This window comes from Dama dama, chromosome 19 (genome assembly GCF_033118175.1).
Source record: "Dama dama isolate Ldn47 chromosome 19, ASM3311817v1, whole genome shotgun sequence".
In the NCBI taxonomy this organism is placed as follows: Eukaryota; Metazoa; Chordata; class Mammalia; order Artiodactyla; family Cervidae; genus Dama; species Dama dama.
The window spans coordinates 73,360,868-73,385,706 of record NC_083699.1 but is presented as its reverse complement, the minus strand read 5'-3'; the positions used below and the strand labels follow the sequence as shown (position 1 = coordinate 73,385,706).

The 24,839-nt window shown below is 48.8% G+C and overlaps 4 protein-coding genes across 4 annotated transcripts in view; 2 read left to right on the top strand and 2 right to left on the bottom strand.

Moving 5' to 3' along the window:
• Positions 1-24,839, bottom strand: part of TSPEAR (thrombospondin type laminin G domain and EAR repeats) — a 184,354-nt gene that overhangs the window by 132,597 nt on the left and 26,918 nt on the right. The window lies entirely within an intron of this gene.
• Positions 3,770-4,642, top strand: LOC133073999 (keratin-associated protein 10-12-like). The gene has a single exon (XM_061167977.1). The coding sequence runs from the start codon at positions 3,770-3,772 to the stop codon at positions 4,640-4,642; it is 873 nt and encodes a 290-aa protein (XP_061023960.1).
• On the top strand, positions 12,434-12,778 carry LOC133073827 (keratin-associated protein 12-2-like). The gene has a single exon (XM_061167825.1). It carries the CDS (start codon positions 12,434-12,436, stop codon positions 12,776-12,778), a length of 345 nt encoding a protein of 114 aa, XP_061023808.1.
• On the bottom strand, positions 24,400-24,801 carry LOC133073826 (keratin-associated protein 12-2-like). Its single transcript, XM_061167824.1, has 2 exons — positions 24,560-24,801; positions 24,400-24,508 (listed from the first exon to the last, which is right to left on the bottom strand). The coding sequence occupies exons 1-2, from the start codon at positions 24,799-24,801 to the stop codon at positions 24,400-24,402; spliced, it is 351 nt and encodes a 116-aa protein (XP_061023807.1).

Here is a 24,839-nt window from a genome sequence, read left to right as displayed (position 1 = left end):
TTTTGTAAAAATTTATTATTGGAAGACTAACTCAGAAGTACCAGCTGCAATTTAAAATTTTACTAATCCTAATCTGAAGTACATATAATTCACTTTTTATATTGCACGTTTCATAACTAAAGTCTCTTACTGCTCTTTAAAGGGGATGGCATAGTTCAAAAGTGAAAATTTTATCTTAGTGAATTTGATTCAGTTGTTACACTGGAATATGTAGAATTAAACTTTTCAAGTGAAGTAAGTTTATATAAACAATTTGAGTGAACAATGATAAAATTATTATGGTCATACATGTTTTCTTCTATCTTCTGTGGCAGTTTTCCTAGTTTGTAAAACTAGAATTGAAATTCATGAGTTGTAGTGATGAACATTTTTAACTTTACTAGATGATACCAAATTTCCTTCTAAAGTAGTTTTTAACAATTTATACTACCTGCAGCCTGGATGCTCCTGATGCTTTCCATCCTGGCCAGCATTTGGTATTGAGAGATACTTAAATTTTGTTGTTGTTGTTGCCAATCTGATAATGAGTTATTTTCTTTTATGTTCCTCTGACTACCTGTGAATATGAGCATGTTTTCTTTTGTTTATTGGACAAAAGAAAAAATGTTTCATGTTTCTTCTGTGAATTGTCTGTTTACATTATTTGCTATGGGAATAGGATTGTTTATTATGTTGATTTGTAGGAGTGCTTTAAGTATGCTGCATGCTAATTATGTAAAGATTGTATGCATTTTAAATGGCTTCTCTCTCAGCAAGTGGGCTTATTTTTAAAAAATTTTTTGTAACATCTATTGGTATGCACAAACAAATTTTAATTTTAATAAATTTTAAAGTATCAAGAAAAAAAATGAAAGAAAATAGACAACACTCTTTCAAGATAGAAACACTCAGAAAACTAAGAGTACAGAGAATTTCCTCAACTGTATAACAGAGGTCATTTTGAAAAACCCATAGTCATCAACATGCTCAGTGGTAAAATATTGAAAACTTTTCCCTACAATCAGGAAAAAGACAATGATGTCCACTTTCACCACTTCTAGTCAATGCTGTCCTGGAAGTTCTAGTCAGAGAAATTAGGCAAGAAAAAGAAGTAAAAGATACCCAAATTAGAAAGAAAGAAATAAAACTTAGTACAGAGCTACAGTCTTCTAAATAGTGGTACTGACATGAGGATAGACATAATAGATCAATGGAATAAAACTGAGAGTCCAGAAATAAAACCATACATCTATGGTCTGCTGATTTTCAACAAGATTATCAAGACCATTCAATGGGGAAAGAATAGTCTCTTCAATAAATGGTGCTGGGACAACTAATAGTTACAAGCAAAAGAATGAAGTTGAACCCTACCATACACCATATACAAAAAGTAACTCAAAATGCCTCAAAGATCTAATTATAAGAGCTAAAACTACAACTTTTAGAAGAGAACATAAAGATAAATCGACATGACCTTAGATTTGGCAACAGTTTCTTAGATATGACACCAAAAGCACAAGCAACAAATAAAAAAAAAAATTCAACTTCATAAAAATTAAAAAGCTTTGTATATTGATGGACAACATCAAGAAAGTGAAAAGGCAGCCCACAGAATGGAAGAAAATATTTGCAAATCATAATTCTGATAAGGGTCTAATATTCAGAAAACAAAGAACTACAACTCAACAACAAAAAGACAGACAATCCAATTAAAAATGGTCCCTGCGTTAGGAAGATCCCCTGGAAAAGGAAATGGCAACCCACTCCAGTACTCTTGCCTGAAAAATTCCATGGACAGAGGAGCCCGGTGGGCTACAGTCCATGGGGTCACAAAGAGTCGGACATGACTGAGAGACTTCACTTTCTTTTCTTTCTTTCTTTCAAAGCACTTTGATAGACACCTCTCCAAAGAAGATATACAAACAGCCAACAGCCAACAAGCACACGAAAGGAAGCCCAGTATCAGTGGTCATCAGAGAAATGCAAATCAAAATCAAAAGGAGATGCCACTTCCAACTCACTAAGGAGGCTATAGTTTAAAGAAAAAAACAGAAAATAACAAGTGTTGGCAAGTATGTGGAAACTACTAGTAGGAATGTAAAGTGTTGCCCCTGAGTGAAAACCTGCCAGGCAGTACCTCTAAATGTTAAACACAGAGCCACCATATGACCCAGAAATTTCACTCCTAGCTATACACCCAAGAAGTTAAAAAGCAATGTTCAATCAAAAACTTATACAAAATGTTCAAAGCAGCATTAGTCACATTAACCAAAAGGTGGAAATGACCGAAATGTTCATCAACTGATGAATGGATAAATAAATTGTGGTCTATCCATATAATGGAATATTATCCCTAAAAGGAATGAAGCACTGACACATACTACAATGTGGATGAACCTTGAAAACATGCTGAGTGAAAAAAGTCAACGCAAAAGGTGCATATTGTATGATTCCATTTACATGAAATGTGCAGAACAGGCAAAGCTGTAGTGAAAGAAAGCAGATTAGTGATTGACAAGGGCTGGAAGGGACTGCTTAATAGTACAGGATATTCTTTTGGAGTGATGAAAATGTTCTAGAACTGGGTGGTGGTCATGGCTGCACATGTGACTGTACTAAATGTCACTGAATTGTACACTTCAAAATGGAGGAAATAATAAGTTTCATATTATGTGAAAAAAAGCATGACTGTTTAAGAGTGAGCCCCCACACGCAGCAGCATTGGAAATGTTTAGCTTTGTAAATCTTGGTTCATCTTACAGGTGGGACATTTATGTTTTAATTTGGGAAACTTTCATTGTTGACATCAAGTAGTTTTTCATATGATTATTGAAAACAAATGTTTTTAATTTTGTTCGATATTTTATATATTATATTGTTTTAGTTTAATCACTTTAAAATGTTCATATTAACTTTTCATCCATCATGCAAATTGCAAATATTTTCTGGCAATTCAATATTCTCGATTTGTACACAAAAAAGATTCCCTTTGGATTTTTATTGAAATTACATCAAGGACAGATTGTTCTCCAGCTTCTCCACACCACCTTCATCCACGCCTGTCTCATGATTAAATCCTGATCCAAGACCTGCCTCTCAGGACAACTGACCATGGGCTCTGGGGGAAGTGGTTTAGCACTCAAAGTTCAGTCCTTGGATCTGGTCATCCTAACGTGCCAGGGAGCCCCAGCATCACTGGAACAGTCCATCTCCTACTTAGGGGAGGGAAGATCCTCTTCTGTTCCCAGGCCCCATCCTCCTTGCTGACATGGGGACCACAGAAGTTCACAGAGCCCGCCAATAAGGCACTGTCCTCTCCTGCTGCCTTTTCCCCCAAACGGATACCTCTGTCCTCTTCTCCCCAATCACAGGCCAGGCCAGCTAAGCCAGGTGAGGCCTTACACACAGACTGGACCCACACAGTGCATGTTCTCATGGGCCTGGAGCACTCACAAGGTGCCCACACATATGACCTGCCTGGGAGGGCCGAGGGGTTAGCCACGGGAAGGCTGCAGGGTGCCTCCAGGTGTCCTGTAGAGCCAGTCTCAGGCCACCATCCGGCACCCTGCCAGGAGTGACCCCAAATTTTATGAGCTGAGCAAGGACATCTTATGACAGTGGGGCTGACCCTAATGAGAGTCCTCACAGGGCCCCATGCCAACCAGGAAGAGCGGGCGTGGAAGCCTCTGTTGGGACAACACACACGCCCAGGAGGGGTATATAAGCCACTGTTCTGAGCCCGTCACACACACACATACTCACGCACACACACACCTCCTCCAGCTCCACCATGGCCTTCTCCAACCTGTCTGCTTGCTCCAGCGACCTGAGCTACAGCAGCCGGATCTGCCTGCCCGGGTCCTATGACTCCTGCACCGACTCCTCCTGGCAGGTGGACGACTGTCCAGAGAGCTGCTGCGAGCCCCCCTGCTGTGCCCCCAGCTGCTGCGCCCCGGCCCCCCGCCTGACCCTCCTCTGCGCCCCAGTGAGCTGCGAGTCCAGTCCCTGCTGCCAGCCAGCCTGCAGCAGCTCATGCCTGGCCTTGGGCTGCCAGCAGTCTAGCTGCCAGTCCTCCTGCTGCACCTCCTCCCCCTGCCAGCAGGCCTGCTGTGAGCCCGTCTGCTGCAGGCCTGTCTGCTGCACTCCTGTCTGTTGCACACCTGTCTGTTGCACACCTGTGTGCTATGAAGCCTCCCCCTGTTCTACCTCCTCATGCTGCCAGCAGTCTAGCTGCCAGCCCTCCTGCTGCACCTCCTCCCCCTGCCAGCAGGCCTGCTGTGAGCCCGTCTGCTGCAGGCCTGTCTGCTGCAGGCCCGTGTGCTGTGAGCCTGTCTGCTGCAGGCCCGTGTGCTGTGAGGCCTCCCCCTGCTCAACCCCCTCGTCCTGCTGCAGACCCTCCTCCTCCGTGTCCCTCCTCTGCCGCCCCGTGTGCCGCCCCGCCTGCTACGTGCCCACCTCCTCCTGCCAGCCCAGCTGCTACCGCCCAGCCTCCTCCGTGTCCCTCCTCTGCCGCCCCGTGTGCCGCCCTGCCTGCTGCGTGCCTGCCTCCTCCTGCCAGCCCAGCTGCTGCCGCCCGGCCTCCTCCGTGTCCCTGCTCTGCCGGCCCGCATGCTCTCGCCCAGCCTGCTGTGTCCCTGCCTTGACCCCGGAGCCCTGCTGCTGACTTGGCTGGCATGTTCCCTCAGGGCCAGCCAGGCTCCAGGGTCCCTCAACAGAGAGGCTCAGCTCAAATATATCAGCCCTTAACCTCCCCCAGGACTTTAACCCCAGAAAGGACACCCACAGGCCGACTCCTCTGTGTCACCAGGAATGACAAGGACTCCTCATCCTCTAGGGTCTTCTCAGCAGTTGCTGCCAAGGTCATCCTAGAGCCTAAGCCCAGGCTGAGTCATCACAGCGGGTCTGGTTCTCTGGGTCCCGCCCCTCATCGCAGCCCCGCCCCCTCCAGGCCCCGCCCCCTCTGTTCCCAGCCTCTCCTCCACAGGACCTGCCGGCTTAGCCTGATAAACTCCGCTTCTTCACTCCACAAGCTTCCTCATCCCATGTCCTCTCCTGATCTGAGTGTGGTGGTGGCAGGGGCTCTGGGGAGAGGCGCATACCACCCTCAGAACTCCAAATAGAACCTCCCATGACCCTTCCTTGGAGAAGAGAACCAGGAAGGCCCCGGAGTTGGGACCTGGCGAGACAGGGCGTGGCCACCCTGTGCTTCAGGCCGAGGTTGCTCTGTCCAGGCCTCCCCCACAAAGCCGAGGAGTGGCCAAACACCCCAAGGTCAATCACGAGACCTTGGAGGCCTGCCGCTCTGCAACCCAGCCACATTCTGCCTCTCTCCCGTGACACTTGGAGCCCTCCCTCCCCGGTGAGGTCCCGAGGACAGTGAATAGTGTTTCCTCAGCTCTGAATGCTGCTTATCAAAGGCGTACTGTGTCCATCCTGAAGGCTCCACGCAGATCCCCTCACAAGAACCCACCATGGGGTCCCAGCTGCCACCGTTGCTTTGACCCCAGCATCCATGCCAGGCTGCTCCCAGCTTACGATTGGGACAGCAGGACACAGGCCTCGTGCTCTAACTATATATCCACCTGCTGAGGCATTAGAGCTCTGGGGAGGGCCAAGGTGCTGCCCACCAGGCCCTCCTTCCTTCCTGCTCCCCACGCAGAGGAGTCTGGTCAACCTGGGCATGTCAAGGCCCTTCCCCATTCTGCTCCCCCTCTTACTCTTCCCACAGGCATCCCCAAAATAAACTTCTAGCAAGTCTATCCTGTGCTGGCATTGGCTTCTTGGAGAACCCAAAAGGACTCTTGCAGCCTCATTTTAGTGCATAAAGAGGGGAGGGAGGGAGGGAGACAGGGGGAGGGGGAGGGAGGGGTGGAGGAATGAGTGATTAAGCTATGGCCCAGTGCCAGAGCAACACCTTACATGAAAAATTCACACCAGCCTTTGCATACAAGTGTGCTCAGTCATTTCAGTCATATCCAACTCTTTGCAACCCCATAGACTGTGGCCTGCCAGGCTCCTCTATGCATGGGATTCTCCAGGCAAGAATACTGGAGTGGGTTGCCATGCCCTCCTTCCAGGGGATGTTTCTGACCCAGGGATCGAACCCATGTCTTCTGTGTCTCCTGCACTGCAGATGAAGTCTTTACCACTGAGTCACCACTGAAACCCCACACCAGTCTCTGTTTGCCTTTAAATTACTTCAATCTATTCTGAGGAATTTTGGCAAAATTTTCACCTCAATATGCATGTATCTCAGTCTAAACCCATAATGAATTCATCTACTCATTTCTTGTGGACATCACCTTTTCCTGGCTGCTGGAAAGATCTGAGTGCACTAAGATACAAAACAAAGACTTGTGCTAATAAGGCAACAAAGGAAATAATATGAAATCATAAACAGAATCAATTAATCCAAAAAGAAAGCATAAAATGAGGAAAAGGGGAGGAAGAGTATGGGACAAATAGCATTATCACACTAAACATAGGTTGTCTGCATGCTCCAATTAAGATGGAGACTGGTTGACTGAAGTTGACCTAACTTTATGCTGACTATGAGAAATGCACTTTAAATACAAAATGAAAATGGGTTAAAAATAAAAAGTTGGAAAGAGATATATCATGTTAACATTAACCAAAAGAAACCTGGGAAGTTTATCAATACCTAAAATATAGTTTCCAGATCAAAAACTATTGCCAGGGATGGAGAGGATACTTTCACAAAGATAAAATAGTCACTCAACCCTAAATATTGATGCATCTAAATGTATGATGCTTCAAAATGTATGAAGCAAAAACTGATTGACCTGCAATGAGAAACAGACAAATCTACTCTTACAGCTTGAGATTTCAATAATCCTCTCTCAATAACTTATAAAACATGGAGACAGAACGTCAGGAAGGATATAGACTACTGAGTGGCTCAGTAGTGAAGAATCTGCCTGCAATGCAGGAGACACAGGTAGACACGGGTTCAATTCCTAGGTCAGGAAGTTTCCCTGGAGAAAGAAATGGCAAAACACTCCAGTATTCTTGCCTGGGAAATCCCATGGACAGAGGAGACTGGTGGTCTACAGTCCATGGGATTGCAGAGAGTCAGACATGACTTAGTGACTGAACATGAACATATTAACCAGTGAACTATTTTGACAGTAAAAAAACACTCCACCCCCAAACAGAAAAACCTTTCATTTTCAATCAAAGCAAAACATGTATCAAGAAAGTTCACATTTGTTAAGATAGACTATTTGGGGGCTATAAAAGCAAGTCTCTGTAAATCTGAAAATATTTGAATCACAAAACAGGTATTTTCTGACCACATTGGGATTAAATTAGAAACCCAGGAACAGAAAGATCTCGTAAAATCCCCAACTACTTAGAAATGAAATAGACTTCTAAATAAAACATAAATCAGGAAATGAAGAAAAAAGGAAATCAGGAAATATTTTGACATGTATAAAAGTGAAAATATAACATATCAAAATTCGTGGGATGTTGCTAAAGTGATGCTGAGTGGGACATTTGTAGCACTGAATGTCCTTGTCTGAGAAGAAGAAAACTCTCAAATAAATGACCTCGGCTTCCGCCTTGAGAAGCTAGAAGGCAAATTAAATTCAAAACAGAAAACCAAAACCAAAGATCAGAGCAGAAAATCAATGGAATGAGAAACAGAAAAATAAAAGAGAAAATCAAATAAGCCAAAAGCTGTTTCCTTGTGAAAATGGGTAAAATCGAATAATCTTTATCCATACTGACCAGCAAGCCAAACAGAGAAGATACTAATCACCAATATCAAGAATGAGAGATGTGACATCACTAGAAATCCTACAGACATTGGAAGTGTAATAAGGGAACATTATGAGTCACTTTATGCCCACAAATTTGACAAACTAAGTGGAACAGATTAATTAGTTAGAAGACACAAACTATCAAAAATCACTCAAGAAGAAATATATAAACTGAATAGCCATCAGAGAAGTTGGATTTATAGTTAAAAACCTTTCCATAACCCACCTGCCCATTGACAGGTGAATGGTTAGCAAACTGAGAAAAATATATACCTTGGAGTCTTACTCTGCAGTAAAAAGGAGCAAATTATTGACACACACCACAGCCTGAGTGGATCTCAAGGGAGTTGTGTGGATTGAAAAAAGTCAATCTCAAAAACTGACATATTGTAGGATGCAAAAAAATGTTCAAAACTACTGTACAATTGCACTCATTTCACATGCTAGTAAGGTTATGCTTAAAATCGTCAAGCTAGGCTTCAGCAGTACCTGAACAAGAACTTCCAGATGTACAAGGTAGATTTAGAAAAGGCAGAGGAACCAGAGGCCAAATTGCTAACATTCATTGGATCGTAGAGAAAACAAGGGAATTCCAGAAAAACGTCTACTTCTGCTTCATTGACTATGCTAAAGCCTTTGATTGTGTAGTTCACAACAAACTGTGGAAAATTCTTAGAGATGATCAGACCACCTTACCTGCCTCCTGAGAAACCTGTATGCAGATTAAGAAGTAATAGTTAGAACCCAACATGGAACACCTGACTGGTTCAAAATTGGGCAAGAAATACCACAAGGCTGTATATTGTCACCCTGCTTGTGTAATTTATATGCAGAGTAAATCATGTGGAATGCCTGGCTGGATGAATCACAAGCTGGAATCAAGATTGCCAGGAGAAATATCAACAACCTCAGATTTGCATAGGATACCAGTCTAACTGCAGAAAGTGAAGAGGAACTATAGAGCCTCTTGATGAAGGTGAAAAAGGACAGTGAAAAAGCTGGCTTAAAACTCAACATTCAAAAAACTAAGATCATGGCATTTGGTCCTGTCACTTCCATGCAAATAGATAGGGAAAAAGTAGAAGCAGTGACAGAATCTGCCTGTGATGCAGGAGACTCAGGTTCAGTCTGGGTCAGGAAGATCCCCTGGAAGAGGGCATGGTAGCTCACTCCAGTATTCTTGCCTGGAGAATCCCATGGACAGAGGAGGCTGGTGGGCTGCAGTCCGTAGGGTCGCAGAGCGTCGGCCACGACTGAGCAACTAACACTTTCCCTGCTGACAGACACACGGCTAGTGCCCGCTTCCGCCTGCTGCCTTCCAGCCTTTCAGTGCTGGAAGCCAGGACAGTAGCCAGGTGGCTTCTGTTCAGGGTGGCTCTGACTTGTAGGAAACTCTTTTCTTGAGCTTACATCCACTCCTCTGCCACCCTGGCTCCCGGTCCAGCCTTCAGTGAAGCTTTCAGTGAAGCTTATTCCTGGAAAGCCCTCTGGGAAATTGCAGGCAGCTGCAAGTTAGGCTCTGCCTACCGCCGCCCCATTACTCTTTCCTTAAAGAGCCCAGGATCAAGCTTCTCAATGGAGACGCTGGGAGAACAGCCCTTTGGATTCAGCAGCCTGGGCTGCCCCTCCCCACAGAGTGCTCCCAACCTTGATGTCCCAGGAGCATGGCTTTCTCAGAAGAGCCCCCATCCCAGGACAGGAGTTCCATGCTGGCCTCGGCTTGTCCAGGACAGCAAATGGCAAGCAGACAGGGCTTAGGGGAAAATCACAAAAAAGCCAGCATTGAGGCTCAGAGATTTATTTTTTATAGATCGCTAAGCTTTCATGGATAAGAAAAGTAAGGTGGATGTCCCGCCTCTATGGGATGTAGGTCTGTCACCGATTCAGCATTGAGATGCGTGGACAGAATCCTGTTAATTAGACAAGGAGAGGCCTTTCGAGATCAATAGCAGAGCATCGCTTTTCTGGACGGTCTGTCAGTAGCAGGGAGGGGTTCCACAGGGGAGGGGCCTGCAGATGAGGGCAGGGCGGGAGGGCTGGCAGGCGGGGGCCACACACACAGTGGGCTGGCAGCTCACGAGGACACACACGGGCCTGCAGCTCACAGGGACCCACACTGCTGGCTGGCAGCTCACGGGCACACAGCAGGACGCCTGGCAGGGGCTGGGCTCGCAGTAGGAGGCCACTGGGCAGCATGGGGATGGGCACCTGCTGGCAGGTTGGCACAGCAGAGCCACACGGCAGGCACTGCAGGGGCTCCCGCAGCCCAAAGTGGGGCAGCAGACAGCAGGGCAGGCCGGCTGGCACGAGCTGGGCACACAGCAAATGTCCTGGCAGGAGCTGGGCACACAGCAGGCCGGCTGGCAGCTCACAGGGCAGCTGGTGTCACACATGGTGGTTTGGGGCTGGGAGGGGTTGGGGCGGAGGACGGGGCTGGTCTGGAGGCTCCCTCCCCAGGGTGTCCTTTATACCCAGGCCATGGCGTCCTGGCAATGAGGCCCTGGGTGTCTTCCTCGTGGCCGCCTGCTGTTTTTCCTCCTCCTCCCCCTGAGGGTCTCTTCCTGGAGCTTCCGGCAGCGGTGACACAGTTCATGACGCTCCCTGAGCTGGAGGCTGACAGTGACCCAGTGGCCCTGGGATTTCTGGAATCAGAGCCTGGGTTGGATGGGGAAGGACCGTCAGGCCAGGACTGGGTCCCCTCATGATTTTCAAGGTCCTCTCCAGTTTAACCACCCTGTCATCTGTCCACACAAGCACAGTCACACTCACTACACCAGTGCCCGCATTTGATTTGTCATCCAGAAGGTTCTCCTTCGGGGTTGGGCTCCTCACTGGGGGCTGTGGCCACGTTATTGCCATAATCATAACAACAGGGTTCCAGTTCATGCCAGGGCTGAGCTAAGCATTTTACATGGACTGTCTTGTAACCAATCAGTTATCAACCCTGCCACCATTCAAGGGGCTGGCAACACAGATATCCAGTCAGGAAGACCTGGAAGGTCCTGTAATGCATGCAGGTTCCACCCCTGAGAATGGAGAAGCTCTGAAGCTGCTCGGTCTCACTCTGCAATCTGTGGTCTTTACATTGCTCCTAACGGAGTGGGATTTAGATGTGGTATATGATTCTTGGATCTGTAAATTGGAATTTTCCTAATCAGATTTGGGGGGTTTGTCCCTTATTTCTTCAAAATATCCTTAGGCTTCGGTGTCATTCTTTTCTCCTAATGAGGTTGAAATTACTTGCATGTTAGCCTTTCTGATATGGTCTCAAAAACCCTCTTCATTTTTTTTTATTTCTTTGTCCCTCTTCTTCAGATTGGATACTTTCTACTGACATGTCTTCAAGCTCACTGACTTTCTTCTTCCATAGCCCGGGTTGTGCTGACTGGTCCTCAGGCTCTATGATCTGAGACTGTCCCCCTACACTGGCTCTCTGGCACCCCATGCTGTGGGATTTCCCACTGCTCCTGGAACATGTCTGTTTCTGCAGCAAGGTCCTCACACCTGCTCCTTGCTGCCTCTGCCTAGAGCACCCACCACCCCTGACCTTTCACTGTATCCACTGTCAGCTCAGCATCACCTCCTCCCAGAGGCCCCCAGATCACCCACCAGGACTCACTTCTCCACTGAACCTGCTTTCCTTTCTGGGCCTCAGCCCCCACCCCCCAGAATGCATTGATTTTTCATTCACTCATTTATCCATTGCCCTGGAGGGCTCATGAAGTTGGACGTCTGTACCCCAGCACACAGAATAATCTGCTGCCTGAGCAAATCGGTTCTTGCATGATTACAATAAGGCAGGAGCTGACAGACTTTCTGTAAAGGCAGAGAGTAAGCATCTCAAGCTTTGTAGCTATGTGGTTTTGCTCACAGCAACCCAACATTGTAGGGAAAAGCAGCCTTAGACACAGTAAATGCATGTGTGTGGCTATGCCCCAAAGAACTTCATTGACACACAGGCAACAAAGCAGATTTTCCCCAGAGAATGAAGTTTGCAGGCTCCTGCTTCAGTGTTTTCCTATGCAAAATATAAAAGCTCGAGGGCTTCCCTGGCGGCTCAGACAGTAAAGCATCTGCCTGCAACGCAGGAGACCCAGGTTCAATCCCTGGGTTGGGAAGATTCCCTGGAGAAGGAAATGGCAACCCACCCCAGTACCCTTGCATGAAAAATTCCATGGACTGAGAAGCCTGGTAGGCTACAGTCCATGGGGTCACAAAGAGTCAGACATGACTGAGCAACTTCACTTTCACTTTCACATGCAAAGTAAAAGCTCAAAATATACAATGGCCTCAAAGTCTTCACTGACAGCATGGGATTAAAAGGAGTAAAAGGATACAGTACTTTTAGTCAATCTGGGGATGCCCCATGCACAATGATAGCCTGGAGAAACACCATGAACCCCATGGAAAGGCAAACTAGAATATCCTGTTTAGAGGGAGGAACTGGCCTCAAAGCCAAATTAATTTATGGAGGAGAATAGCCCAGAAAAGCGTGCCCCAGGATAATAAGATGTTGGGGAAACACAGTGGCAACAACCACAAGGAAGTCAACAGTTGTGCTTCTATGTTGCTGGGACGCCCACAACCTGGGTATAAAAGCTGCCAAGACAGGCAGCCTGCAGACAGACATCACCAGCTCTCCTCCCAACACCAGCCAGCCCCACGCCACCATGTGCCACACCAGCTGCTCCTCAGGCTGCCAGGCTGCCTGCCTGCCCAGCCTCTGCCAGCCGTCCTACAGCACGTCCAGCCCCTGCCACACGTCCTGCTTCACGTCCAGCCCCTGCCAGGCTGCCTGCGTGCCCGTGAGTTACAGGCCAGCCATACGCCTGCCAGTGACCTACACGCCCACTCTGTGTGTGACTCCTTCCTGCCAGTCCTCTGTGTGCCTGCCCGTGCGCTACAGGCCGGCCGTGTATGTGGTCCCCTCCTGCCAGTCCTCAGGGTGCTACCAGCCCTCCCGCCCCACCCTGGTCTGCAGACCTGTCTCCTGTAGCACCCCTTCCTGCTTGTGATCACGACCCTCCTCCCAGATGCTCCCAGTGCAGACCGGATCACTCCTATACCCCTCCCAGCACGAGTCCTCAGGGGGCCTCCAGGTCTGAATGTGGCAGATGAAAAGCATGATCGACCAACCTCTGAACCTGGGTGAGAACGTGGCAGGATGATCTGGTCCCTTCTGTGAACTGGTGCATCCGCCCTTACCCAGAGGAAGCCCTGGTTCCCAGGATCCTTCTTTGTCTTCAGCAGGAAACCACACCCCACGTGAGCCAAATACAAATAAACCATGCTATCTCAATGCAGCCTATCCCGTTTTATCTTCACATATTTTGAAGTTTTCTTCTTGAAAGTGTATACAAATCATAAGTACAGAGGACTCTCCTCAAAGAACCCTCTTGACAGCTCAGCTGAAGGTGGAGGGTCCTTGGTGGGTGGAGGGTGGGGAAGGTATGTCCCCACATCAGCCACTCGAGACTCACATTGTGGGTGGGGAAGGACTTCCCCTACCTCTGAGTGACGGGTGGGAAACAGGCCCAGACCCAGGTCCAACCTGGTGCCTAAAGGATGACCACACAGGGAGGCCAGAAGGCTCACACAAACCAACCACACACACAAAGGGGAGTCCGACCATCCCAGGGAGAGGAGACAGATCTGAGAAAGCCTCACCCCTCAGGCTCAGGCACATAGGGCCTGCCAGGGTTGACCCTGGGCCAAGACCAGAGAGCCCCGCTTTCCTCCTGGCTCCAGCCTGGCCAGCACAGCTGCCTGAGCAGCATCAGGCCCCAGCAGGGGCAGCTAAAGAATGTAGGACGGAGCAAACACCCTGTGTCCACAACCCCTGTCCTCAGCACAAGATGCTGACAACCACACAAGGAATCTGAGGTCACTGGTACCCGGATGGTCCTCAGAAAACACCAAAACCCAAACCGAGGTCAACATCTGAGCAGGCTGATTCAAATGTCCCCACACACTGATGACCTGATACCTATTCGCAGGAAGAAACACAGTTTATGTCCATTTAAATGAACACATCTGAGGTTGACAAAACTTAAAAGACATTCAAAAAAGCAGTGAAAAATCAATTCATTGTCAAGAGACAAAGTAGTCAATACAACTGGACTCCAGGTGACCCAGATGCTGCAGTCATGAAACTGAAATTTAAAAATAAATGTGACTAATATGTTAAAGGGTTGAGTGTAAAACACGGACCACACATATGAACAGATGGGGAATTGCTGCAGAGAGAAGGAAAATAGAGGAAAGGGTCAGATGGAAAGTATAGAAATAAAAATACAATATCAAAGATGAATTCCTTCAGTGGGCTCTTGAGTAGACCTGACAGGCAAGTGCGGAACTGATGAACTTGAAGATGGGGAAATAGAAACTACCATATTCAAACGCAAAGAGCAAGATGGTGGGGGTGGGGATAAGAACAGATTCTGGGACAATATCAAACTATCATTGATGTAACTAGAGTCCAGAGAGAGAAAAGGCATAGAATTTATCTCTTCATAGAAGAAATATTTGAAGAAATCATATCTGAGAAATTTTCTACAAGTGATGAAAGACCTAAGCCTAAAAACACCAGAGCACCTCAAGTGGGATAAGTATATTCTCCCTTCCCCACCCCTGAGCAAAAAAAAAAAATGACCTGGACATATCATATTAAAATAGTGCTGTCAAAAAAAAAAAAAAGTGGAAATCTTGAAAGCACTCATATGAGAAATACATGCCATGCACAGAAGAGTAAAAATAAGAATTACATCAGAGTTCTAACTAGAAATTATACAATCCAAAAGACAATGGAATGACGTCTATAAAATACTAAAAGGAAAATTTGTCAGCCCACAAAACTGGGAAAAATCTTTCAAAATTGAAAGTGAAATAAACACTTAGATAAACAAAAAATGAGAGAGATCAGCAGATGATATATGCTACAGGAAATATTAAGAAAATTTCTTCAGGTCAAGGAGTATGATAGCATAGAGAATCTTGGGCCTACACAAGGAAAAGAATGGCTCTAGAAATTATTTTAAAGAGAAGATAAATACAAAAGTCATTATTAGATAGCTGTCTAGAGCAAATATAGTAATAGTGCACTGTGGGATTCTTAATAAATGGAAAAGTAAAATATGACAATAACACAAAGGATATGAAAGGGACATGGAAGTGCTATGCTGTGGAATCCTGACGGTATGGATGCAACGGTAGAATATTGTCTGGAAGCAGACTGTGTTATATTAAAGGTGTAGAGTATAAAGTCTAGGTCAAGCAGCATCCAAGAGATGTATAAGTGATGAGCTAAAAGTAGAGATTAAATGGAATAATTAAAAATATTAGACCTAAAAAGAAGGAAATGAGGAAAAAGAACAGACGGGACAAACTGAACACAGCTAGCAAGATGGTATTCTACCTTTAAAAATTGTAACAATTACATTATATGCAAAATGTCTAAATGTCAAAATCAAAAGACAGAGATTTTCACATTGGATCAAAAAGCAGTACCCAACCATAAGCTGTCTATCAGAAATCCCACTCAGGGCTCAAATTTCCTCCCTCTGAGTGATGTCCAGCTGGTCTGTCTTCCCCAGGGGCTACAGAGCCATGCAGGCAGGAGTCTGGGCCCGTTACCCCAGGGTTCTCCCCTCCTTCCCAACACCAGGTCCCCACACCGGCAGGCAGGACGCCCAAATGTCCCCACAGCAAGAGGCCCAGCGGGGAATTGAGCGGAAGAGCTGAGCAACATGCCCCAGCCCCATGCACAGCTTGCAAAGACACCCCAGGGCATGTGAGTGTTGGCGCCCACCAGGGACACCCAGGGACTGGCAGGACGGGTACACCGGGACCCTGACTCCTCAGGCAGTTTGCCCACCTCACACCACCAGTAGGGCCCAGTGGCCAGCACGAGCCCTGCCCGGCTCCAGCACGGCCACTCCCACCCCAGAGACTGCAGGCTGTCCTTGCTGGACTGGCTTCACGGGGCACCCAGCACCGGGACAGGAAAGTGCAAAGAGGATCAACAGCACAAAGAGCGGCCGCGTTGCCGGGACACACATCCCGGGTAACAAAGGCTGCTGGGGAGGGACCCGCAGAGCGGACCAGCAGCCCCACCACCATGTGCCGCGTCGGCTCGCCCGCCGGCTGCGGTGCCCTGGGCTGCGCCCCCATCTGCTGCCCGCCCCTGGTGTGTGGGGGTGCCTGCGACTCCCCCGACCCCAGCGGGTCTCCGCCGTGCTGTCCCGGTGACTGCATGGTCGCAGCCTGCCAGCCGCTCTGCCACCCTCACTGCGCGTGCAGCCCCGCCTGCTGCATTCCTGTGACCTGCCAGACCGTGCCGTGTGAGCCCCACACCTGCTTCTGCGTGCCTCTCTTGATCTGCATCCCCGCCTGCTGCTGACGCCACAGCGGGTGAAGCCATGGCTCCTGAGCCCGGACGCTGAGCTGTCAGTCAAAGGTCTTCACCCTCTGGTTCTGCCCTCCGTGGGGAACAAGCTCTGCAGGCCCCACAACTGGCTGATCACCAAAGACCCTACCTGCTCCTGGTGGGTTGCTGAACCAGGAGCCCACCCCACTGGCTGGTTAATAAACGCATCCACCCAGCTCCCTCTCCTCCGAAATGGTCAGGAGCCCACGCCCCGGGACTGGGAGGGCAGTTTGTGTGTGCAAAGGGGCTGGGGGGCAGGACTGGGAACTGGCCTGTCCTCGTGAGGATGTCCTAAGGAGGTGCCCAAGCTTGGTGCCCACCTCTGTCCTCCCTGCCCTCGTGGTCTTGCCTGCAGCCTGCGAGGCTGGCCAAGCGCCACACTGCCCTTGGTCATGAACCAGGGGACGCTCGGCCACTCCCGTGAAGAGCCCTGACCCGGGGGTCTAGCACCAGGACGGAAGGGGGTGTGGTGACAGCCCAGCCAGGCTGCTTCCCCAGCCGCCCCATTCCAGCCTCTGCCTGGCCCTCAGCAGGGAGAAGCAGCACCCGTCTTCTGAGCACCTGGGGTACCCGGCCAGTGTGCTGGCCGCCACGACGTCTAGCCAAGGGAGCTCCTGGTCGTGGATGCTCGGGGATGGAGAGGAGCGGGGCTGTAGGCCCTCCCCTCACGTCCACCTCCACACCCACTGAGGAGGCCCAGGGCAGACGGCCTTGAGTCACTGCAGTAGAGTCCTGGCCATGGTGAGTGAGGTGACCCTCAGATGACCACGCAGGTCAGGGTGAATGTGCAGCAATGCCTACACACCTGCCGGGCCCCCAGCAATCTGCCGTCCTCCCCTCCCTCACATGACGTGTGTAGCCTGGTGTGGTGGTCTGTGCGCGGGCTGGAAAAGAATTCCCAGATATGAGACAGAATGAGAGGAGAATAGAGTTTATTAGAGTGGGAGACGCAGCTAAAACGGGGCCGGCTCAGCAGAAAGCCGACTTCGAAAGTGAAGACTTGGTCAGCTAAAATATAATTCTGGCATTGCATTTAATGTTATGGACGATCGTCCTCACAAGCCACGTAATCCTTTTTCCACTTGTAACTTCTCTTCAGACAGTTTTAGTTTAGCTTCATGTACCTTACAGTAGGCAGAGAGGAGGATCCAGCCTGCCACCCAGCACGGCACATTCTAATCCTTTCTAAACTGGCGCTAGCCACCAACATTCAATAACTTCTAAAGGTTCAGTCCACTTTAACGTAAGGTTCCAATTCTCACACAATCCAGTGAATATGTCCCATTCATTAGCTAATAAGCAATACGGTGGATTGTCCCATCCAGGAATAAAAGATTCATCCACTTTAAACTCTTTCTTCTTAAAGACTGGCATTCTGTTTCATGAATCCTGCTCACAGTGCCAATTCGATGTTTCGCCTAAACTTTTAACTTTCGTTTCAGGTTGAAAGGATTCATTAACAAAAGAAATCACTCATTATACACAAACAATATTTAGTAGAGAATTACCAATATTTAATAGAGCATTATCTAACTTACTTTCAATATACAAACATTAAAATAACAGAGCAATAGAAACAGTAGAGGAAGGTAACACACACACGTCACCTAACTGGGCCAACCAACATCCAGCCTCACACAGTGCTGGGAAGTCCCACGTAACAGCAGTCTGGAGTCCCACTGGGGAAAAGGTCCTGGGCAGCATGTCTGCTCCATGGTTCAGACTTCAAAACTGCAGTTTTGGGGATTCCTGCTTATAATTCCAGGCCACAAACTGATATCATCGTCAGTTTGTGAGCAAACTGCAGCTCTGGTTTATGTTAATCTTTTTTACAATGCTGTTTGTTTTATCTTGTGGGTCTCAGGATGTTGCTAAACCCGAAGTGTGGCTGGCCAGACCTCCTCCACGGGCTCAAGAATTCCAAGACCTCCTCCCTAAGTTATCTGTAGTGCCTCTCAGCTTGCACTTGTGAGCAGGCACATAGTCAGGGCAGCGTCCAGACAGGTCAGGAGCAAGGCTGGAGGCCTGCCTGCTCTCCTTTCTTGTCTCTGAAGCCTGGACAAGACCACTTCCATTTAATCCCCTAACACCAGGGGGGCTCAGCACCCCATCACCACGTGCCTGGCATGGTTGTACCACATCTACAAGCCCCTGTTGCCTGGGTAGCCACATGCCTGCCTATCACATCAGTGTTCCCATCTGTAAGGTGGGTCATCACTGACTCAGGAGTGCTCCGTGAGATATGGTTTACAATGAGCTGCACACACTTCCCTGAGGCCCCCAGCCCACTGGGCAGCATTAACACAACTGAGAACCTGAGAGTGAGCTCACAACCCCCAACACAGTGCGTGCTGTCCACATGTCCACACACCAAGGACGGCAGACACAACAGATGTCCCCAGAACTTCACGCTGTGGGTTCTTATCCACAGACTTGTAAGCAAGCGTGCTTTAACATCCATGGAACTAAAAAATGGGATGAAAAACATGAGAAAGGAATAAGATGCTATTTTAAAAAACAGATATATCTGAGAGAGTCAAAGACAACTGCTAAAGCCAAAACATATAAAAATCATTGCAAGAAAAGCCCACAGCCTGGGTGGGATGGCAAGCTGGGGAGACCAGTGCACACGAACCAAACACTCACCTAAAAAAAATTACACAGAAACTAAGACATTTATTTAAAAAATGACAAGCAGCCAGTAGACTTGGGAGATAGAGAAGGGTCAGTACACGTCACATGGTTCTCCAGAGAGAAGCGGGGAGAGGCGACACTCAGGAACAGAGACCAGATTCCAGAAAAGAAAGGACACAGTTACGAAGAAATCCACGTGGTGAAAACAGAGAACACTCAGGTCAGGGAGCATCCACAGCACCAGAGGGATGGGCTGGGGCCTGGGACCCTTCGCTGAAGGGCCTGCACCTGGACAAATGTCGTCTCCAGCTACAGACACCAAGAAACTAGAGGGACTAAAAGTAACTGCCTGAATGTGCAGTTGGAACAGATTGTGGACAAAAGACAGAAAAAGACCAAAAACCCGACTGCCACTTCCAAGGTGTCAGGAGCAAAGGCAGGGTCCAGCTCACACCCCCTGCACACAATAGCACGAAGGGGGTGGGCAGACCACCCAGGACACCTCTCTGGCCCGACCCCTGGACCTGCCACCGCCCTCACCCATTTAAGGAACCAGCTCGCACGCCTCCTCGGGGAGAGAGCGGGGCACCTGTTACTTGTTCTCCCTCCCTTCACTGCAGCACGAGTTCCAATAAAGCCCTGCCTGAATTTCTCACCTGACCTCTCATCAATTCCTGCTGATGGAGATGGCCAAGCACCTGGGTGGTCACAAAAGGAGCAGGTTGGCCACAAAGGACAATGAAGAGGGGACTTCTCAGCAGTGACAAAACCTGGCGGATTCCAAGGAAGAAAGGGCAAAGCCTCCAACACAGAGAAGACACACACTCTTCTCAGAACACGGCAGAGCAAGCAGACCAACAGCATTCAAGGGCAATGTATTCAAAATCTGAAATTTTTCAATTACTTTTCTCTAGCTTTAGATGAATCTTGCTGAAATGAGACTTTGTTAACTAATAGTTTGGGTACATTTTGTCTCAAAGAATTTCCAATGTCATGAGGAAATGTCACAGTGGCCTAAAAAAAAAAAATTGTGCACAGTGTATAAATACATGTGGACCTTTTACATCTGTCAAAGAAGAATTTCAGCTAGATATCCCCTAAAACGGTATTTATCACAAGATGATACCCTGTTATAACAGGCCAGAAACTGACTTTACTGTCACTTTGAAACAAGGGACTGACATTTCACTTTTGACTTTTTTCCACTGTATGACATATTGAAAATATCTGTGCTGTTTTCTGAAGCTTGTGTATGAAAAGTATCATGGAAAAGTAGTTAAAATCACTCAATATACGCATAGCAAAATCAGGGGCAGAAATTAAACAGAAACAGCTATCCACAGAGACCGACAAGGTCAAAAGATGGTTCTCTGAAAAGACAAGTCTTTGGCTTGTGGAACTGGCTGGCAGAATAAAACAGAAGCACAATAAAGGCCCCTAGGAAACTGGGACTGAAAATTATGCCAGAACTACAGGAATGAGAGATTTTTAATACAATCATTGGCTATTGCAGCAATTTTGTCCCAATAAATTCTCTAAAGATATTAAAACTTACTGTGATGAATTTATTAGAAATGTAAATAACCTTTAGACCCTAAAGAAACTGAATCAGGATTTAGAATCTTCCTGCCAAGACCATACCAGAGACGGTCTAGGAATAAATGTCTCCAAAGTGACACAAAGCCTCCCAGAGAATACAAAGATGAGATAGCTCCCTCACTATATGAGGTGAGACTCCCCTGAGCACCTAAAGGTAAAGGTAAAGACTGTCAACAAAAGGAACCATGTCCGATGCGATTCAAACAGCTCGGAGCACATCATTCCTGCTAGAGGATGGGGCAGTGGTTACTCAGGAGGATGGGGCTGGGGGCCACTAGAAGAAGCCTTAGATGGTGTCGGGGGTGGGTATCCCCACTTCCTAGACCTAGAGGCAGTTATAGGCAGTGCCCACTCTGTGAAAAGCCATCAAGTTTTGACCTTGTTTTGTGTCCTTTTCTACATGAGCATCACCCTGTAAAAAATATATAAAATAGAAAATAAAGTTCCTAAGACATTTCACAACGACCAGGCTGTCCACACTTGGAACATCCGATGATGGTGGCTGTGGTTTAACATATGGAACAGCCAGTCTCACACCTGCTGGCAGCATAGTTTGGGAACAACCCCTTTGTGGTGAGATTTGCACCCTCTGGAGTTGGTGAAGGCATGCACAGTGACACGCGAACAGGGCCCTTCTCAACAGACATGCTCAAGAGACACTGACACAAGGAAGAAGTCAAAAGAGTGAAAATTTGCAGCATTTGTGGGAGGAACTACAAAGTCAGAATGACCTAAGCATCTGTGACTGGAGACTAAATTTATGGATCCCAGTATATTTGGACAGTGGAATATTATATAGCCCTGAACAGATGCCAAGAGCTGGCATATCTGCAAGGATGAATTACTCCAATGTAACGTGGAGGGGGAAAGCAAGTTACAAACAGATACACAGCCTATGACAACATCTGAACTTTAAAACATAGCAAGGATCTAATGTATTGTCTCAGAACCTGGATGAAGAAATGAACTGGGGAGAGAAACCCCAAGTTCACCCGGGGGTTCCTGGGAGGAGAGCCAGGGAAGATGCTTCAAAGGCAATAAAACCCATTTCCCAGCTGCGGCTCTGCTGGCATCTTTATCTTGCTCGCAGCCCACCCAGCAACAAAGCTACAGCCCCTGCCGTACCCCCCACACCATCCTCACTCGCTCAGTGAGCTTCACAGGAATTACCATAGGCCAGCTTAACCACCCGCAGAGCCAGCCCAGCGTGTGTGCATGCATACCTGTGTGTGTGGGCACGCGTGTGTGCCTGGAGTTGGTGAAGGCACGCACACACAAGCATGGCACTTCTCGACAGACGTGCTCAAGATACACTGACACAAGGAAGGAATTAAAAGAGTGAAAATTTGCAGCATTTGTGGTAGGAGCACACTCATGTGGTCCAGATGGATATGGGCCAGAGGAACTGCCTGCAGTAACAGCCTGGAGCCAGGAGAGGGCGGCAGACGAAGACGCCGAGACGCGGCTTCGCCGGGAAGCTGGGGCTCACATCTCCATCCCCGCGCGCACCCCTCCTGAGACAGGAAACCCGGGGGCCATAGTTCTGAGTCTCCCTCTTGGTCACACAGGTTCTGAATCCCTTACCATAATCCCTCTTATGTTCTCACAATTCTTTACCTTGGATTTTCATTATATGAGGTTCTTACCATGTGGCCTGTTGGCTAACATTTTCTAAGACTCTGACGTGGCAAGCATCATGCCCAAAGCTCACATATGTTATTTCTAATCTCTTCTACAACTCTGCAAGAGAGCTCCCTTCTTGAGATGAGGGAAAGGCAGTTCAGAACGGATAAAGAACTTGCCCCAGCTGAGACTGAAGCCCACACTTGCCTACCTCCACAGGCCACAACGCGCTCAGCCGTGCTGTGAGCTCCACCAGCGGCCTGGAAAGTAGAGTCCAGACTAACCTGAAAGCAGAGAACCGGTTCTGCTTCTGCAGGCAAGGCGGGCTGTGGAGGCCGTGATGGCCGTCAGACCCGCGGTGCGCTGCGCGCAGCAAGCCCACACCGTGGGGGGAGAGGGCGTGCGCCCCGTGCTGCCTGCGGGTGCGTGCGTGAGTGTGCGTGTGCACGTGTGTGCGTGCCCTATACGTGTTTACGCTGCATGTGGGCACGTGCGTCAGTGTATGTGTCGAGTGGGAGCACTTACATGTGTGTTTGTGTGTGTGTGCTGCATACATGTATCCTTTGGGTGTGCACATGCATGTGAGAGTTATACCTCCAAGCTGACTGGTTCCATTTCTGGCTCAGTTTTACCCAAAGTCCTTGAAATGTAAACAATAGGAATATGTTCCAGATCACCTGGACAGATCAGTTCTATCATCTGCCTCCAGGACATAAATTAAAAGGTTGGAAATCGGGTTGTCAGCAGTGAGAAAGTCACAGGAAGGACTGTGTCCCCTTGCCTGTGGGCGGGGACTGCCACCATCCTTAACAGCAAGCGGAGGAAGCGCAGGCTTCAAGGGCTGCCCCTGGGGATCTGGGGTGCCTCCCACCACACTGCCTGTCCAGGATCCCCCACTGTATTGTGCATCTGGTCCCCTGAGGGGCAGATACCTGGAAGGTGCACGGAGCAGGGCTCTCTCTACAATTGGAAACGAAGACGAGACCACAACCATGGTGCTTGTGTGTCTCAAACCACACCCATCTCACCATCTTAGAAAAGCTCCCAGGAAAATCCATGACAAAATAAACCCCCAGAAACAAAAGGCATGGAATTTGAGGTTGCTTCAGAGCATGTGGCAGGGAGTCAATTTACCTACATCTCCAGCTAGGTGAAGCTGGTCCCGCTGTGCACACCAATTCCCTGCCTGGCACTATCCTGCAGGGCTGGCCTCTACCCCGTGCTGTCATTCTCTCTGCTGAGCACCCTTCTCAGGGTGGAGCTTGGCTTGGCCTAAACAGAAAGGTCACAGATGCCAATAGGAGGAGGAGGAGCAAGGACAGACCACAGCCATGTCCTCCCGCCTGCTGTCCACTCGGCCCCTGCACGCCAGCCCTCCACTGGCGTAGGTCTAACCTGAAATAGTCCCTCGAGCAGACAGTGGGTAGGGGTTTAGACCGATAAACCATATGTAACAGCCGTGTGGAGAAAACCTAGCTATAGTACAAAGAGTGGAAAAAGAAAGTTCCAGAAGATTACACTTGGGATAGCGCCCTTCCAACATCGTGGGAAACCAGCAAATCAGAAATTCTACCTTTCAAGAACACAGAGATGTGGATCCCCTCTATGATGTTAAAGGTAATGGAATAATAAACATATGTTTCTAGCTGAAACGTACCCAAGAAGTCAGGGGCAAGTCACTGCCCGAGCCTCCTGCACCTGGGCCTCATTGACCACTCCCTCTGCCCAAAACCTCCCACATACCCATGAGCCGCTGGGGACGGGGATCACTGAAGAGGTGATCAGCCTTAAATTCTTGGTAACAGCCTGGTGGTGGCTGTAGTCGCTCAGTCGTGTCCAACTCTTTGCAACCCCGTGGACTGAAGCCCACCAGACTCCTCCAACCATGGAATTTCCCAGGCAGGAATACTGGAGTGGGTTGCCATTTCCTTCTCTAGGGGATCTTCCCAACCCAGGGATCAAACCTGGGTCTCCTGCCTTGCAGGCAGATTCTTTACCACTAGCACCACCAGGGAAGCCCTGGTAATAGCCTAGCTAGCCAGAAAACAGACATGAAAAACAGCTAAGAAGAGACTGTTGCATGGGGAAAGCACAGTTTATTTGGGTCACATGGGGTGTGGGTTCCTGCTGGAGACAGAGAAGGACCCTGGGAACCAGGGCTTCCTGGGGGGAATGCAACAGTTCACAGAAGGGTCCAGATCATCCTGCCATGTTCTTGCCCGGGTTCAGAGGTCGGTTTAGTGTGCTTTTTTCATCTGCCACGTGCAGAACCTGGAGGCCCACTGAGGACTTGTACTGGGAGGGGTGCAGGAGTGACCCCGTCTGCATTGGGAGCAGCTGGGAGGAGGCTTGTAATCACAAGCAGGAAGGGGTGCTACAGGAGACGGGTCTGCAGACCAGGGTGGGGCGGGAGGGCTGGTAGCACCCGGAGGACTGGCAGGAGGGGGCGACATACACGGTCGGCCTGTAGCGCACGGGCAGGCACACAGCCGGCTTAAAACTCACAGGCACATACAGGGCAGGCCTGCAGCTCACAGGCAGGCGCACAGAGGGCTGGCAGGAGGGAGTCACACACACGGCTGGCCTGTAGCTCACGGGCAGGCAGGACGGCTGGCAGGGGCTGGACGAGCTGTAGGATGGCTGGCAGGAGCTGGGCACGCAGGCAGCCTGACAGGGGCTGGACGTGCTGTAGGACGGCTGGCAGGAGCTGGGCACACAGGCAGCCTGGCAGCCTGAGGAGTAGCTGGTGTGGCACATGGTGGCGTGGAGCTGGCTGGTGTCGGGAGGAAGGTGGG